The 19,233-nt window shown below is 49.8% G+C and overlaps 1 protein-coding gene across 4 annotated transcripts in view; it reads left to right on the top strand.

Moving 5' to 3' along the window:
• The window catches only part of ABL1 (ABL proto-oncogene 1, non-receptor tyrosine kinase), a 783,695-nt gene that overhangs the window by 429,517 nt on the left and 334,945 nt on the right, over positions 1–19,233 (top strand). For 2 of the 4 annotated variants that reach the window (XM_069609272.1, XM_069609273.1), the window contains exon 1: positions 16,126–16,532. The exons of the other annotated variants lie outside the window; for them this stretch is intronic. In XM_069609272.1, the coding sequence (XP_069465373.1) occupies positions 16,448–16,532 (85 nt within the window). In that variant the 5' untranslated portion in view covers positions 16,126–16,447. Of the gene's footprint in view, positions 1–16,125; positions 16,533–19,233 lie in introns of those variants that run through there. 4 annotated transcript variants of the gene reach the window in all.

Here is a 19,233-nt window from a genome sequence, read left to right on the forward strand (position 1 = left end):
GCGGGTCGGGAGGCGGGATGGACACGACCAGGAAGCAGGGAAAACAACAAGGGTTGAGGGAGGGAAGGCAAGGGCAGGGGGACCAAGAGTATGCAAAAATGGCCTAAAATGGGGGTCAAGTGGCAGCTCTACTCACCAGTGCAGCTCGCAGCACAAAGGGCTTACAGTGTTCTTCAAGGCTTGGTCCTATTCTTTTTTTTCTCTCTACACTTCTCATCTTGGCTCTGTTATTTCGTCCTTTGGCTTTTTCTATCACCTCCATACAGACGATTCCCAATCTTCCTATTGTTGGGAAGGGGCGACTCTTTCCACACCTCCAAGCAGTTCAGAATAAGCCGAAGACCGCGAGATATAAGGTACCAGGCGGAGGGTGATGCCTTTAAAGGCCTCCACACGATCACGTCATTGCATGCTTTTTAGATGTAGCGCACATGCGGGAATAAAAGCCATCTTAGATATTAGCAGCCATATTGAAACAAAAAGGCTTAAACGCAGCACAGCAGCCAGCATCCAAGGCCTATGCCGCGAACATGAAGAAAGGAATAGGTGGTATTCCGGGCACTGATGAGAAAGGCCAGAGCCACAGAGAACCATAAACCTTTTATTGTCTTAAACATTGCTAGACTTCATGCTCTGGGAAGAATGTGCCCTGCAAGCCACGGGTGGAGGGCTGAGCCTCTTTGTACAATACAATCCCACGAGAAGGAGGGCACAGGCCTCCGACACCCACCAGTCCCAATTCTAAGTTCTAGCACCCAAACGCCCTAGCCTGAAGACCTCTGAATTCCAAGATACCAGCCAGCTCAAGACCACTGATCATAAACCTGTTGGACTCCCGATCGATCAAGAAAGATCAGAAAGTAGAGCTTTCTTGCCTTCATTGCTGGGTAGCACGATTTTTCTGCGAGGTGCAGGGAGGCATAAATCATATCCCAGAATGATGGTGGAAGACCTTGGAGAGGTGCTGGCCTGTCTAGGATCGAGTCAAATTTGTGAGTTAGCATGACCTTGGCTTTTCCCTCTGACCCCTGTCTGCTTGTACCAGGTGCACTGCTAGAGATGTATTATTTATTTTGTACATAATTGCCAATTATCCACTCCCTCATGACCAATGACGAATGCAGCCTCACCCTTGTGGAAAAAGACAGACAGAAGGGGCTTTGACCAATGGCCTGGCATCCCATATGAAGCAGGCGGCCTGTGTATAGGGTCTCATCAACCATCTGCGTGGGTTTCTACTGTATGCGATGTCACTGATGACGCTATGTACCTTTTTAATGTGCTGCTCATGCAGGTTTTGTCAGAACGTTCCTCGGCAGCAGAGTTCTTTGTTGGCGCTTTGCATTTTTGTGTGGAAATAAACCACCTTATCCTTGCAAGAGGTGTATTGGGGCTTTTTCCCTAGTCGGTTACATTTTTTTGCTGGTGTGAGCGTCTAGTAGCTCTCCTACATTTGGTGACCCCAATGTGATCCCAGTGACTGGGGATTCCAGGCTGCTTTTCTGCAGCGACAAGTCCTAAGCGTGCAACTCTTAGAGGTGTACAGGAGTCGTTTTCACATAATTCCTCTCTGCTCTTTGGAGTGGGGCGCGGCTCCTGGGAGAGTGCAGGCAGTTATTGGGACCCCTTGACGGAGGAGCTTGGGTGAACACGCAGACGTGAGTACACCCCTTGTTAGTGATAACAAGGGGTATAGTGTGTGTGTGTGTGTGTGTGTGTGTGTGTGTGTGTGTGTGTGTGGGGGGGGAGGGGCGGGGAGGGGAGGAGTGTGGTGTGGGAGTGAGGGAGTAGTGTGGCAAGGCTACATGGTGACATTTAGTTTTGATTATTATTCTTTGATAATTTAAGAGGATTATACAGATGAAAACAGGAGTATGGGAGCCTTTCCGAGTGAGGGAAGATCAATGGCGCAATTTTTTATGTGATGAGGAGAAACAAAATAGAAGCTGCATATAATTAGTGGGCTCGGTTGAAGCAGTGGTTGTTGTTTTACCTTACTATTTTAGTGTATTATGATTTTATATGTAAAAGGTGGAGGCCAGAGGTGGGCTGGCATTGATGGCTTGTTTTGGGAGTGTGTAGTGTGTGTGTAGTGTGTGTGTAGTGTGTGTGTGTGTGTGTGTGTGTGTGTGTGTGTGTGTGTGGAAAGGCAGAGGCAGCAGTGGTGACGGAGACGGTGGACTGGTAGTGACTTTAGTGATAAGTGTGTGCCGTGCATAATTGTAAAGGTTGGAGTTTTGATCACGCAAATTGCCCAGATGGGAGGGGTGGGGGTGCCATTGGAGTACATGTATAGTGCATTACCATTGTACAAAGACAAGATCGAGAAGTATCACAAACGATGGGTGGTAGAGACACAATGGGGGATGCCCCGCTGCTGGCCAGAGCAGGGCACGCACAATAGAGGGGTATTAGAGCACATGAGCATGTTTTTAGCTGCTAAATCTAAAGGTAAACAAATTCGGAAGAGGATAGCTATTGGATATGTTTAAGATGATAGAGGATTTGGAGGACCCTTATTGGGGTGGACCTAAAATACTGAGTTGACTGCCCTAGATGCAATATCTGTGACAACACAGGAGAACAAAGCTGCGCTCACATACAGGGTTTTACTCACTCACCCAGGAAGGCGGTATACAAACCCGAACTTTGTGCCCGCCTCCCTACAGATCAACACTAATTGCTATCCCGCCCCAGGACAGAAAGGCTCAGGTGGAGTTAGAAGAGTTACTGGAGGTTATGCAAATGTGGGTAGAATTTGATCGATTGAGGGCAACACAGGAAGGGGGAGAAAAGAAGGGGACTGTGTTAGATGAATGGAGGGCAGGAGACATTTTGTTTAGGCTAGACAGTACAGCAATAAAGGTTGTGTACATTGAGAAGGAAGGGGTGATGACGGGTGAGCGGGGAATACGGGATACGGGACAGTTAGGTTGTACAGGGATGTGGCCCGAGAGCTACGGGAAGACTAATGGGATACCGTGGATGGGATTGAAGACTATGAAGGGGATGCACGCAGCAGGTACCAGAGGTTAAGCTGCGGGTGGAAAGTTTGAGGGGACCATGGCTAAGAATTGGGTTTGGCCGGGAGGCAGTAGCAACGTTAAAGGGAAGTGTTGGACGTAAAGAAGGGAGGAGTACAGAGGCGCCGTTGTTACATAACGGCCTAGGCAGGACGCACTATGTGCCCTGGGTGCAAATGGATACAAATAATTTGATTAAGCTGCTCCCACCCCTTACTGCCGGGGGCGGAAAGTGGATCTATGCCTTTGAAAAGCAGACGGCAGGGATTCCCTTAGTTGTGGGGGATATGAAAAGCCTGCTTGTCAGGATTGTGGAGGGGCCAAGCTGGAGACGTATATGGGTCCAAGCAGGGTATCCAGGAATAAAGTTAGACAATGCACACAATGGCACGCCCTTTAACAATATTAGGCCGTTGGTCTGGGCCACGCTGCGGCGAACGTACCCAGACACGCCAGACCTGCAGTCATTTATGCAGTATACCATGGGAGGTGGTGAAGACCCTGCGCAATACATTAAGGTTCAGGAGATGTGGCGTGCAGAGATGTGGGACCGGCCATTTCCTCTTTTTTTAAAATGTTGTTATTAAAAGGGGTTTACCTAAGGAAGTTCAGAAAGCACTCGACAAAATAGTGGGCATTGAAGCGAAAGGATCGGCTGAGATTCAAACTGTAATAATACACCATTGTAAGAGACTAAGGGAGCGAGAAAAGGAAACTGCTCAACGGCTGCAGGCTGAGGAAGCGAAACTAATGCAGAAAAAGCTAGCTAAGATAGCAGTTGAAGGGGCGGTAGGACCAAATGCGCAAACTAAAGTGATGAAGCAGCGCTTGGTAACTACAGATGTGTGAAAAGTGACATGTTGGCCAGGAGGAGGACAAGGACAGTGTGGAGGTGGACCCCAGCACTCCTGCCTGGGGTGCCAGCAGGAAGGTCACAATGCTGGAGGGGGGTTTGTTAGGAAAGATTTCTTAATTGTGGGTAATTTTCCTTCCATGTGGCAATCCCTAAACTTTTTGCTGTTGTTTTCACCATGATCTAGACTTTGCCAGAGAAGTGCAGCCTTCTGCCGCACTACTCTGGGCTTTCGCTCCATTCTTACGGGGAAACTGACATGTTCTTAAGACAGTCAGTACCGGGAAACGTTTTCCGTAGTTCTTTTATCATGTTGCTGCTTTCGCGCAACATGGCACAAGAGTGCACTGTAAGCTAAGTTACTGCTCTCTTGGGTCTCTAGTCTTCTACAGGCCCTAGACGCTCTCTTTGGATTGTTAACGAATGGTGCAAGTGAATCACGGACGGGACTGGTGGCAGCGATCGTTTCTTTGTGTTTTGAGCTCCTTTTGGCTGTTTTAAGCGCGTTTTTCGCGCTTAGCCCAAAATGGTGGCCTGGCTTCCAAAATGGCCAGACCACGAGGCTCTTTGTCCTGCCCGCTGACCGTCTTGCCCCCTTCACCTTCCCCAGGTCGAGCCGACCTGGGGCCTTCCTTATTTGGGCATGTACTTTCCCGCGAAACACAGATGCTTTCGCGGGCTTCTACAGGCCTTGTGTGTGCCTCGAGGATGTGGGCTGGGATGTCTGGTCCCAATACACATCCTGGGTGCCAGAGAGTCTAGTGTGTCGTGAATGACTGGGACCACCGTGGTCCGTGATAGGTCCACGTATGGTGTGAGTGTTTTGTGAGCAGATCTCCTATTGGGTCCCCTCCGTTTTGGCGCGAAGGGAACCGTGGATAAGAGGAGGCTGGAAACACCACTACCATGTCGATCTCCTGAGCTCTCACAAACCAAGGAATACAGGAGCCAAGTATCCTGCAACTACGAGGCTGAACCGAGGAATCGCTGGTGACCCGCTGAAGGACTGCTCCTCTGCACTGCTGTCGCTTTGTGAAACCCTTTCTACCTCTGATCGAACGAGAAGGCCTGTACTGCTACTTCAACCCTTTGGAATAGTGGGAACAACTATTCTCGGCATCTTCACCATCTCCTGCACGTAAGCCTTTGGAAGTGTCTCTGGACCATCCAGTGGACTAACCAGCCTACCCAGGAGTCTTGCTCTGTAACCGCTGTCAGGTTGCTGCTGTATTACGAGTCCTTGCCACTCTCACACGATTCGTACACTTGGCATTCCCAGGTCTGAAGTGAGAAGTGTACATTGGGCTCAAATACAAGTGGCCGCTCCGTTGCACTGATGTGGTAACAAACTGTGCGGGTTCACTGCGTTTTGGGACATCCACAACTCTAACTTCTGCTGCTGCGAAATCTACACGACGCCGAGACGTCCCCTGCTCGTATCTGAACCTGCCAGCACAGAAACTGACGGAGAGAAGCCTGGGTCTGCCTGCATCGGGGACCGGTGAGTAGCATCGCTAGGAACTGGTCGCCCTCCTTCAGTAGCCCATAGCTTTTCCCCGCTGTGTCAAACAGCATGCCTTTCCGTACTCGTGCTCTGCTTCTGCCCACAGTGGAGGCTGCGCTTGAGTCGCAGAGCTCTGTTCATCTTCATTTGTTCACGGAACTGAACTGCCTGATCCCCTCGAGGAGACTGCCCTTTGCCCGTTGGCACCCGCGTGTGCAGGTACTTTTGAGCACAAGGCTCCACTCTTCGTAAGGCTCGGACCTCCTTCTAGTTAGGTGCCTCTGAAGGCGGACTGGGTCTAACTATTATTCGCACTGCCTGTTTTCCTCCCCATCTAGGTGGTCTGCACATTTTGTGCGTCTAACTCGTTAGACTCGTTGGTAATTGTATTTCTGAGGCTTGTGGAATCTGCTTAGATCACATGCTGTGCATAGGCCGACATCTAGTGGAAGCTGTGGAGTATTAGTTTGTTTTTCGAAACTCAAATGGGCGTCGACACAGGGCGTGCCAGTAATACTATCCCTAGTGTGACGTCCACTGTACCCAAGATCCCTTACGCGTCTAACATCCTCAGATTGTTTTTTTCCGCCATACTGGTCGGAAGCATTTTGCGGAGTCCCCTGGCCTTAGCCATACTTTTGCTAAAATATTAATTTATTTACATCCTTCCCCATCCCAACTTCGAACCTCGACACTCGTCGCCGGCTGGAGAAGAAATCGACCGTCGGCTGCTGCACGACGGATTTGGACCTCGGAAGGCCTTTGGCCTCGGCCCGGGCCTTGGAAGGCCTCTGGCCACGGCCCTGCAAGTAGGGAGAGTGGGGGGTTGTACATACTCTACACTTTTGGTATATAGGTACACCTTATACATTTCCTACACTTAACAGCCCGCTGCCTTAAGGTGCGTATGGAGGGTACCCCTTTTCAATTCTGCCCCAGGTGCAATCGCAAATACCCTTGGGTCGACAGGCACGCCACGTGCAATCTCTGCTTGCCGAGGGACCACCCCGAAGCGAACTGCAGAGCATGTAGTAGGTTTAAACCTAAGACACTTAAGGACCGTTCGAAGCATTGGGCCCACCACGCCAGGCAGGCGGCCATGGCAGCAGAGGGCGCCTTCAGCGACGGCAGCGACGCCGTACTTCCGGACGGCAAGGGCATTACGGCGTCGAAAGACAGCCGAGCGCAAGTCCCCGACCTCGGAATGTCGTCCGGCAGGGCGGCTATGGGGAAGACCCCCGGCGACACAACCGCTTCACACACCACACACGCTAAACACACGAAGTCCAACCGAGACTCGACAACGTCGAGTTCTCGGAAAGAGGCACAAACAGAACGGTCCGATTCGGTGTCCTCTGGGCGTTCTCGATCGAGATCGCTGCATGACTCCAGGCAATCATCCACTCTTGCCAAGGGTGCCTCGCTCCCTAGGCTAACAGAAGTTTGATCGTCGGAGGACGAAGACGACTTCCACCCCCAGGCCGCGCTCCAGGAGTCGGAGCCCGCAGACAAAATCAGCGAGGCCCCACGCTCGAAGGACAGGGACCCTACCCCCGATCCTCGACGCCAGGCGTCGCAAACCTCCAGAGCCACAAAAAGACAGGGAAAACATTTTTCCACTCACTGGGAGGGCGGAAAACAGCAGAAGAAGCAGCCTTTGCACTCTTCCACACCTGTGAAACATACCACTCCCCCTAAACATACAGACAAGACCAGGTCTGCTGATATGTCTAAAACCAGCAAATCTACTCAAGATAAATCCCCTAGACTTGCTGAGAGAGTCATTCCCAGTTCCAAAAAATGGTCCAGTGAAGACAGATAGGGTCATGTCAAGGATGTCTTCTTTGGCAGATTTTTACGATAAAAATCCAGACCATTTCCTTTCGTATGATCCACAAGGGGCGACACCCTCAGGCTCTAATGATCCTGTCCCCCCGAGTAAGAAGCCCCGGTTTGAAACACCGTTGAGGTCTACAGACCCCTTCGAGGTACAACCATACTCACTGTATCAAGGAGAGGCTTCCTTTGGTGAGGACCAAGAATTTGGCATGGTAGAAGAGCAAACCGGGACGGGCTACTATGGGGATGATGAGGACCAAGAAGAGGAAGAGGAAGACCCTGGAACCTACAGAGTAGATTCCCCGGTAGAAAACGAAGCCCCGGTTACCGACTACCCTGTCAATAACCAACCCCTCCTAAACGAGGTTCTCGCACGTGCAGCAGAACATTTCCATATTGACACCCATGGTGTCCAGGAGGAGAGGGACTTCGCAGAGGAGTTAGTGGGAGAAAGGAGGCCTGTTGCCCAGACCATCCCTATCCTTAAGTCCATTCAGCGAAGAATAGACCCGTCCCTGGTGAACCCGAACCTCACCAGAGCAGTCAATCCCAGGGTTGAAAAACTTTTCAGGGCAGCCCAGTCTGACCCTCTCTATACAAGAGAACATTTGAAGCCAGACTCCCTAGTTGTCACTAACACTCGTAAGAGGGCTGGAACACCCTTGTCATCGTCCGAAGCTCCTCCCGACAAGGAGAGCAAAAAAACTATATGGTTTCGGCAGGAAAGTAGCCTCAGCGTCCGCCTATCAAGCAAGAATTGCAAACTCCACCACCCTGTTGGCCAGCTACAACTGCCATCAGTGGGAAGAAGTCGTGGCACTCATAGCCTCTGCTCCTGAACCTTTAAAGGGCCAGTTAGCTCAGATTTCCGCAGAGGATAGAGCCGTGTCTGGTTGCATTTTGAAAGCAACCTTTGACGCCACGGACAACGCAGGCAGATTGATAGCAGAAGGCCCTGTTATCAAGAGACATGCGTGGTTACGGCAGTCTGGTTTTAAGGCAGAAACCCAGGCATCATTGTTGGACAAACCGGTGGAAGCCGACCTGTTGTTTGGTAAGGCGGTCGAAGACGCACTGAAGAATGCCAAGCACGAATACGAGACACTTAAGTCCCTTGGCCAGTTAACCAATAAACCCCCTAACCAGAGAGGGAATAGTAATTTTTGTCGCCCACGCGGCCAAAATTCCCAGAGAGGATCTAACTTCCCTGGGGCAGGGTACACAGTGGAACAACAGCCAACAGTCTACCCAGGATTACGGCAGGGGTAATAGGAGAGGTCGTGGTAAAGGCAGAGGCTGCCCCAGCAAGGGAGGCAGCACGCCTCCACCAAAGCAGTGACGCTCAGTTCAGGGTCCCTTCTCACGCAACCCCAGTAGGGGGACGCATTTCCAACTTCACCCAGGCTTGGGAAGGGATCACATCAGACAAATGGGTGCTGTCAACAGTATCCACATGGTAATGTATAGAACTACTGCAGCGTCCCTGGAACCATCCTCCACGACAAAGAGTACACTCTTTAGAACATCAGAAGATTATCCTCGAGGAGATCGCCATTCTGCTAGAAAAGGACGCGATAGAACTCGTCCCGGGACACCAAGTAAACAAGGGTATTTATTCAACTTAATTCCTTGTGCCAAAGAAAGATTTGACAATGCGCCCAGTATTGGATTTACGGCCTGCCAACAAGTATGTCAAGCCCCAAAAGTTTCATATGACTACGCTACAAGAGGTAATCCCCCTCCTAAAAATGGGGGATTACATGGCAACCTTGGATATGAAAGATGCTTATTTTCATATTTCCATGTTCCCAGCGCACAGAAGGTACTTGCGCTTCAAGGTGGACAGTCGACACTACCAATTCAAGGTACTGCCCTTCGGGATAGCTTCAGCACCAAGGGTATTCACCAAGGTACTGGCGGTGGCGGCTGCACACCTACGCAGGGAGGCAATCCCGGTGTACCCTTATCTGGACGACTGGCTCATAACAGGGGAAACCCCAGTAATTTGCAGGACAAACATTCAAAGGACTATCGACCTCCTCCATGAGTTAGGCTTCTCAATCAACGAGAAAAAGTCAAGCCTGGTGCCAAGCACCTCCAAACAGTTCCTAGGATCAATCCTAGATACTCAAGAGGGGTTGACCTTTCCTTCAGAGGAAAGAATTCGGAATATACTACTGCAAATTCCACATTATCAGTCCGGTCGCCAAATACCGATACGCAAAGCAATGCGTTTACTGGGCATGATGGCGTCCTGTATTTACCTGGTCCTCCACGCGCGCCTGCGCATGCGTCCCATGCAGGAATGGTTGGCGAAACAGTGGTCTCAGGCAAGTGGTCAGTGGGACGATCTAGTGGTCATTTCGCCAACACTAGTACAAAGCCTTCACTGGTGGACAAGAGAGAATCTCGCACAGGGGAAACCCTTTTACGATCCCGAAGTACAGGCAGTAGTCACTACCGATGCATGTCTGACGGGATGGGGAGCTCACCATCTCCACCACACAGCTCAGGGTCTCTGGTCTCCCTCAGTGGCCAAGAACCACATCAACCTGCTAGAGCTTCTGGCAGTATTCAGAGCGCTTAAAGCGTTCGAGCCCCACCTACTAAACCTGTCAGTGCAAATCCGGACGGACAGCACAACAGCCATGTTCTACCTGAACAAGCAAGGTGGGACTCGTTCGCCAAATCTGTCCAAGCTTGCCCAGAAAATCTGGATATGGGCACTCAGACGGAACATCTTTCTGTCATCGCATGTTCCAGGGGAGCTCAATTCCCTAGCGGATGCTCTGGGCAGAGACTCCCTCCCAGAGGAACACGAATGGGTTCAACACAGAGAGGTCGTAGAAGATATCTTCTCTCAGTGGGGTTTCCCCACTATAGACTTATTCGCCACAAGTGAAAACAGACAATGCCCAGGATTTGCATCCAGGTTCCCCCAACCAGACTCCCAGGGGAACGCCCTGTGGATGAACTGGTCAGGGATGTTTGCGTACACTTTTCCACCAACTCCTCATCAGGAAAGTGGTGAACAAGATGAACAGAGAGTCGATGACGCTCGTCCTAGTTGCTCCCATGTGGGCAAGACAACCGTGGTTCCCACACCTACGCAGGATGGCGGTGTGCGAGCCCATCAAACTTCCAGCCTGGTACAACCTACTGTCCCAGCACCAAGGTCAAACAGTGCACCAGCAACCCAACTCAATGAACCTGGCAGCATGGCTCCTGAGGTCATAGAGTTTGGACATCTCAATTTACCACAGAGGTGTATGGACATCCTAAAGGAATCTAGGAAACCAAACACAAGGCACTGTTACTTTGACAAGTGGAAGAGGTTTGTTATCTGGTGCCAGAGTAGACAAATCAACCCTGTTGATTGCACTCCTTCCACTATTGTTATATACATGCTCCACCTGCTAGATGCAGGATTGGTTTTTAACTCACTGAAAGTACACCTGGCAGCCCTGTCGGCATACACCACTTCCCATAGCAAGGTCTCGTGGTGGAAAGTACCAGTAGTTAAAGCCTTCATGGAAGGAGTAAAGAGACTTCACCATCCTATTTCAAACCCACCACCAGGGTGGGACCTTAATGTGGTGCTAGCCAAGCTCATGGGACCCCCTTTCGAGCCCATGCATAAAAGCAGTCTCAAATGCCTGACTTATAAAACGGCCTTCTTAGTAGCTATTACTTCTATAAGAAGGGTCAGTGAAATTCAGGCTCTGTCAGTGCAGGATCCCTTCTTTACTGTCCATAAAGACAAACTGGGTTTACGCACACACCCTAAGTTCTCACCTAAGTTTATATCAAAATTCCATGTAAGCCAGTCCTTCGAGCTTCTGGCTTTCTTCCAGGACCCTCAAAGCTCGGCTGAGGTGAAACTACACACCCTAGATGTGTGTAGGGCGGTCCTCTACTATGTAAATAAAACCAGACCGCTAAGAAAAACAGATCAACTGTTTGTCTCCGTAGCTACAGGCAGAGAGGGGGATTGCGTCTCTAAAGGTGCCATCTCGAACTGTATCCAGCTGTGTTACTCACTCTCTGAAAGAAATCTGCCTTTCACGCCAAGAGCCTACTCTTCTAGAGGCATTGGGGCCACTCTGGCTTTCATTGCAAATGAACCCCTTGACACCATTTGCAAAGCAGCTACTTGGAGCTCTATTCACACTTTTACTCAGCATTACTGCATTGACACCCATTGCAAGGCAGATACACAAGTGGGACAAGCGGTTCTAAGACATTTATTTTCTCATGACCCTTCTCACATCCCACCTCCTTCTTCAGGTACTGCTCGCTAATCTATGCACAGCATGTGATTTAAGCAGATTCCACAAGCTTCAGAAGGGATACAGTAGTCACCGTAATCGTATTTCTGATGCTTGTATCTGCTTAGATTCACATGCGACCCACCCTTCCTCCCCTCTGAGAGAAGGCACATGGTTGCTTGTAGTCTTACCTTTCGATCTATCTGCTAGGATTATCTGTACTCACGCTACTCCTCATGCTACCTCATGTCAGAAAAAATACAATCTGAGGATCCTAGACGCGTGAGGGATCTTGGGTACAGTGGACGTCACACTAGGGATAGTATTACTGGCACGCCCTGTGTCGACGCCCATTTTCGAGTTTCGAAAAACAAACTGTAATACTCCGCAGCTTCCACTAGATGTCGGCCTATGCACAGCATGTGAATCTAAGCAGATACAAGCATCAGAAATACGATTACGGTGAGTAATGTATCCCATATATTGTATTTGATTATGATGTGTTGGTTTACTTGAATTTTATTGTGATTTCTCGCTACGGTCAATGTTACAAAGGCCTTGTAATGTGTCTATATTTTTAATATAACACCTGCTTGGAGTAATTTGTAAGTGTCCTTGCTTTGTGTGCTCATTGCAGGCTTTCAGTCACCCTCACCCCTCTTGAGACCTAGTCTTGACCGCCGCGATCGCTACCTTGATTGGTCTGGCTTGTCCAGAGGTTACCCTGTTCTAAGAAACTAGGCTGGCCTTCTGAACTTCTGCCCTCCAGGACAGAGTTCAGAAATCCATCTTAACAGGGTTCAGAGGGGGGGGGGAAGAGGGTTATTTGGGGGTTTGGACCTCAGGGACTAGGTATGGGACCCTAGCAATGCTGGAGGTGTGGGAAGTGGGGGCATTTTGCAAAGGAGTGTAGGAGCAGGCTGGGGAGCGGGATGCAACCCATATAGCAATTATTGCCCACCATCCCAACCACAGGTACAGTTTCCAAGGCCAACCTCCACACCCTCTGGCATACATCAGGCCTCAGTCAACTACCACCACAACCTCCAGGTGCGCAAGTACTGAATCCTCAGGTGATGCAACCACTGATTCCCCAACAGAACACCATGTACGGAAGTAACCCGCCAATGAATGATGCTGTGTCAAACGGCAATGTCCTACCCTGCCAGGGAGTGAGTGCGGTGGGGAATGACCCTTTCACATTCCCTGGCACGAACACATACCCTGGCTAAGACAGCCCACAGAGAGCTTGTGTGCCCAGTCCTGTCCATGACAGTCCACCCTTACAAGGAACCCTTGGTGGGCACTGAGATGGGTAACAAGTAAATCATCTTCATGGTTGATGCTGGTGCCACTAAATCATGCATCATTGAGGGAAACTTCCGGTGAAACTCTTGACACGCAGGGCTTTTCTGGGGCTGTCGCCACAGTTCCCTACACAAAAGTGGGTATTAAAATAGGAGGGAAAATAGCAGGTGCACTCCTGTTATATTCTTAGAGCTCCGAGATCAATTTGATTAACAGGTCTTGTTCCAATAAATTTAACAGGACCATCTTCTTCACAGACCACGGAGTAATATGTGCCACTCCAGGCATGTGTGCAATAAGAGCAATGATCATAATACATGCAAGGGGAGGAGAGGTTGTGGTTTGTAGTATTCCGGTGGACCCAGATATGTTTGTTTATGGCAGAAGTGCTTCTCGAGGCAGTGCACCAAATTGGTAAGGCCTGTTGGTGAGTACCATCTGACTTTATTTTTCGGCCTGTGGTAACCCCTGAATTGGTGGCAGAAGCAATACTCGCCCTCGATTTACAGGGTCTGGTGGTGTCAGCTAAACAAATTGTAGTAGGGACCGACACAGAGGGGTGTAAGTAGCACACTGTTGTGTATTGACCCTACTTTGCCTCTTAGAGAAGTGACTGATGCAGACTTGTTTGAGGATCGAACGGATGATGGTGAGATTGTGTTGGCGAATTTCTATCCCCTGTGACTTTATGGTGCTGTATTGAAAAGTGCTGCGCCCCCTTCATTGAGACAGACATAGAGCAGGTCCCTGAGAGGCTGTGGGCAACAAATGCCCATGATGTGGGTCTCTTGCATGGAGTGACCCTTGTTTGAATAACACTCAAGCCAGGTGCTGTTCTGCTGGGTGAGCCAGTAACCTTTATTAAGAGAGGCAGAGGGGATATGGAACACCATTGTTGCCATACTAAACCAGGGAATAATTGTACCATCTACCTCCCCATGCAATACAGCTATATACCCGATTAAAGAATGCAAAGAGAGCTGGAAATGATTCCTGATTTGCACCTTCTCAATGACATTGTACAGGCAGAATTTCCAGTGATCCTGAACCATGCGACAATACTTTGTAACATCCCCAAGGAGGTGACCCACTTCACTGTGGTGGATCGTAAGACTGCCTTCCTTTCTATTCCCTTGCATCCCGATTCACAATACCTCGCCGCGTTTACACATGGGGGTATGTGCTTTGAACACACGACTGCCTCAATGTACTGTGAGTGGCCCAGCATATTTCACAGGATACTGCATGCTGATTTAGGCAATATTCAGGTACCTAGTACCATCATTCAATATGTTGATGATTTAGTGGTGTGCAGCGTCAGCGATCAGCAGTGCAGCAAAAACTCTATAACACTCCTACAGCTCTTGGCCCACAAGGGATATGAGGTTGATAAGGCTAAGTTACAGTACTGCCTTCAGGAAGTCCTTTATTTGGGTCAGTTGATCTCTGTAAATGGCAAAAGAATAATTCCTGATCGTGCTTTCTGTGTGCGCTAGCCTGCGGCCCAAAACAGTGCAGGTAATGCAAAAGTTCTTAGGGCTATGCAATTACTGTAGGGCATGGATACTTGATATGTTGGGCCCATTTTACAGAACCTCAAGAAAGCCCAGAAAGGTGACAACAAAATAGTATGGACGGAGGACATGCTCACCACTTTCAGTGACCTGAAGGAGGTCCTATCCACCGCACCAATGTTAGCAACTCCAAACTACATGCAAGAGTTCTATTTATTCTTCGACTCCAGCGGGCAACTGATGTTTGCGGTGCTGACACAGAAAAGCACAATGGGCCACCAGCCATTGGCCTATTACAGTGGCATGCTAAACTCTGTAATTGCAGAGCCAATTTGCATGCGACCAAGCACTTGCTGCTGCGGCATTCGCCATTAGGAAGAGCTACACTATTATCATATGCTCCATAACATTGTATGTTGAGCATGCGGTTTTTGCCATTTTGGAACACACTAAATCCACATTAACCACACCGCAAGCATCTGCATACAAGGTTATTTTATCAAGCCCAAACATCCAGATAGTGCGATGGAACACAGTCAACCCTGCCACCTTTTTGACAGAAATATGCTATGACTAAGAATTAGCTTACACTTTCATAGCGAAAAAAGTAATTTACAAACTCAAATGCTGCTTAAACTTGCATTCGTTTTCTTTAAAATGTATTCCTTTTTTGTCACTCTACCACACAAATAACCTAACTTGTGCGCCCCTTCCTTTATGTTTTAACACAAGTTATATTTATAAAGATGTTGTATACTTGTCAAACGGATTAATCACAAATAAATGCTTCTGTTGTGCTGACAGCAGTTGTTAGGAAATTAAACTGTGCGTTCATGGGTTCCAACTTTTTATTTTCACAACAGGTTCAGAAATGCTCCGCCCTGACAAGCAAGCAACCAGTCTTACCCATCCCCTGGCCAAACACATTTTATAGCGCTTGTTTTTTTTATAAGGAATTGTGAAAAGTTATACGCGTAACACCCAGTTTTTAATATATAACTCACAGCGGTCTCTCAACCTACTGAGCTACCCAAGCAGCCTTCTACTATAGTGTGTGTCTATGGATCCCTGTATTTTCGGTGCGCCACTGCCATGGAAGTGATTTAAAGTGGAATTGATGTACAGTGTGGAGTTGGAAAGAAGCCGCAAGAAAGCAATTGCCCCATTTCTAAACTGTGATTTTGAAAATTCTCTTTTAGAGTTCAAGCGCCAGCTCTGCCCCCTCAGAACTCTGCTCGCGCCAGGCCCTTGTGGGATTCCCCATAACTGTTTTCCATTGTCACCACTGCATACACTGACCCCAAAAAGGAGGTAAAACCAGAACCCAAGTCGAACCGGGACAGGTCAAGGCTCACCCAGCTGTATAGCCCCCCACTGGATGCTTTGAGTTACCCACTGTGTTCTCCCTGCTGGCCTCCCTGCACTTCCATCACCATTGCCAAGCTCTACGCTCAGACTCACTATACGCAAACCAACTAAGCCACTCGCATGCAGCAGCAGCTTTTGTAGATTTACAAGACGCCACTTTGAAACCGTCGTCGAGGCGCCAGGAAAACCCTGCGAGCAGAGCTTGAATAGAATACTACACTAGTACAATCCAGTTACACATCATTAAAATCCGTGGCATCCTACACGAATGGCCAGTAGTTGAGTGGGTAGGGTAAATCCGGAGAGGTCGGCGCACAGGGGGTTAAGCCAGGCCCGCAGTGGGTGTTCCCGGCCTGATGTCATGAAGTCAGGCGGGGAGGCCGAGGGGGCCTTTGTTGGCAGTGGAAGAAGGTGAGCCTGCCTCCCAGGATTGGAGGAGGAGGAGGAGGAGGAGGAGGAGGAGGCGGCTCGGAGCGCAAACTTTCCAGGCCGGACAGTAAACTTTCCTTCCGATCCTTCCTTCCCGGGGCCGTGAGCACTGGGGCCCACTGGCCTCCCCGGCAAGCAGCAGGATGGTGACCGATGAGCCGCCCAGCGCCGAGACGCCGGCCTCGCAGCACACCGAGGATTGACCCTTCCCGGGTTCGTTTTGTTTTTCGCCCAGTTCTCGGAACGGATTGCTTTTTCTGGCACTCGGGGATTGTACGGAAGCGGATGATCGGAGCAGGCGCGAGGAATCCAGGGACGTGTCAGGAGCCCGGCTCCGACAAATGAAAATGTTGGAAATCTGTTTAAAGTTGGTGGGCTGCAAGTCCAAGAAGGGGCTGTCGTCTTCGTCGAGCTGTTACTTGGAAGGTAAGGAGAGTGTGTACGTAGATGGATAGCGCTGCAAGACCGGGCGCCAATGCCCGCTGTCTCCCGGGCAGATCCTGGAGGCGGACTGCCCCCAACTGGGCTTCAGGGCAGCCTCTTAGAGACGGACGGACGGCCGGCCGGCCGGGCGGACGAGCGTGCACCCGGCAGGCACACATCCCACAGTGCTGTGAGAAGGCCGCAGCTTTCTCCACACAGAGGGGCAAGTGAGAGAGGAGCCACTCTTGCATAGCGTGTGGTGCTGCCAGGCTTATCTTCGACCCTGGCACACCAAGAATTGCATACGATCGGTCCCTCTTCTCTATAATAGCAGGACATATGGGAAAAACCAGCATTGGCAATGCCCACAGTTTGGCCTTTTGTGTAGACATGGGGGACGCCCCTGCCAGACAGTGCCATAGTGGTATTAACTGGGCTTTGATGATATCGGGCGCACAGTGGTGCGAGTACGTGGGCATGTAATAGCAGTGCCCGTCAGATGCCTAATACTCGTAAACAAGCCCAAACGGCTGGCTTTGCCAATGCTTGTTTTTAACAGGACTTCAATGAAGGACACGACATAGTGCTTGTACATGGAGTGGGCGGATAGCTATTTTTATTACTCCATTGGTTTGTGGGTTTGGCTTGAGCGTTGCCCATCACCCTCCAGCGTTACCTTCCCCCCCAGATGTGGGTCGTTAGCTGCACCTCATTGCCGCCACATGTCAGAGGTTGCTTCTGGTTTTCTGAGGAAGGCCCGACACCTCGCATTTGGGCCTCACTGCCAGCCCCTTTTGGGGTGGGATAAAGTAATGGCGTGCTACAAAACGATGGTCTAGAGAACTTGATTCATTGCGAACCTCCCAGCTCTGGTGCCGCAGTGTGTTGCGCTAGCCTGTGTCCTCAACCACAGCACACCCTAGTGGACCTCTCCCTTTCTTATAAAGCGCAATACTAACTGTCCCCAAAGCACAACCTTCCCCATTGTCATGGCATCTTGGTTGCTGTGGACCACGCAATTCTTTGATTGGGTTCATCTCAGTTTCCAGGGATTGTGGGGGCAGAGGGCGGTGGAGGTGAGAAGGGTACTGTCGCAATTTCTACAGTCATGTGTGCCAACTACCCAAAGTCACTATCCACTCAGAGGTCAGGTGCTGGAACCTTCCGATGGCTTCTGGATGTCCGTGTTGGTGAGTGTTCATTATGTTCACTCGAGCGGTTTCAGTGGCTGTGGTGTCAAGGTTTGAGACCACCTTTGTCACCCTACATGTCAGTGTTTGTGCTAGTGTTCATTATATGTTCACTCAAGCAGGTTCAGTGGCTGTGTGGTCAAGGTGGGAGACCTTCCATGTCGCCCTACATGTCAGTTTGCTTATCTGTTACCCAGAAGTGGTTCAAGGAGATCTGGCTTGGGCCTTCAGCGACTTCTGGGCATCTGTGTGCAATGGTCTGGTGTGAAGGATTGCAGGTTGATTGTGTCTGTGGCAGGACTACTATGGTCTCGTAAAAAAGCAGAGCTGAGGAGTTGTTGAAAAGAAGTGTTCGAGGTGGGGCAAGGCGTAGAATTGAGGTAGAAGATTCTTGGGTGAGGTGGATGGCAGTTGGACTTCGTGGTCTTGGTGGTGTTGGAAAGCAAGAGCTCAGTGGTAGATGTAGCTGGTGTGTGTGATGAAAGCCATTGTGAAGGATGCAGGGTGCGAACTATGAATTAGAAGTGGAGGTCCTTATAGAAATGGTGATTGTGGGGATCGTGTTTCTTAATTAGTGTCTGCGGATGGTGGAGTAATTGGATATATATATTGGCGCAAAAGAGCAGCCATGTTGAGATGTGGTATGCAAATGTGGGGCGCTGTGGTGATGAGGTTGTGGGAGGAGTAAAGACTGGGTGTGCCTCTATTGGTTGGCAATGTGTGTTGGTGGAGCAGTGCAGGGCGATGGGGAAATTAAATGGCCTGCTCTTTAAAAGGTCTGTGCCTTGGTCCTTCCAAGGACGGTTTTGATTTCCGCCTTGAGGGCATTCTGCATTGGGTCCTGTCCACTCCTTCCAGGCCACTGTGATCGGAGTGCCCAATGATTGAAGTCGCATGCATAAGGCCGGGGATACTGAAATATAAAGCAGACATCGTACTGACTAGTTAAAATAATGATGGGTTATTAGCATGCACTGTGTGGCGAGTGGGTTTGAAGGGGGGTTTGCTGGTAGGGTGGAGGGAAGTCTTTCTTCTATACATAGCAAACCTGCATCAGACTTTTATGACCTCCAAGACCATGCGGCAGAGGGTGTCAGGATCTGGGTGCGAACAGGACCAGGTTTTAATTCATAGCGGGCCTACATCAGGTTTTATTTCCATTAAGTTCAGACCTATGATACTTATTAAAGGTATTGGCAAGTAAGACTCTCCTTCCAGGCGCTGAAAGTGTGGATGGTATTGGGGAGTGGTGATCACTGTAAGTAAGGGTAAAGGTGGGCCAGTCCAGGGAGAAGGACCGCCCTGCGCTACATCTCCCATCACCCTTCACCAATGACTAGCTGAGTAGGGCTGATGAGATTTGAAGCCCAAAACATCTGAAGGGCCACATGAGCAGCCATGAGTGGATGGAGACCTAAGCAATCGGGGGGGGGGGGTATGATAACTCTCACATAGTAAAGAGCATCCCGTCTTGGTGGTACTTTGAACTTGCCACTTGTTCAAAGATGAGATGT

Source organism: Ambystoma mexicanum, chromosome 8, assembly GCF_040938575.1.
Source record: "Ambystoma mexicanum isolate Mex_15411 chromosome 8, UKY_AmexF1_1, whole genome shotgun sequence".
NCBI classification, from domain to species: domain Eukaryota; kingdom Metazoa; phylum Chordata; class Amphibia; order Caudata; family Ambystomatidae; genus Ambystoma; species Ambystoma mexicanum.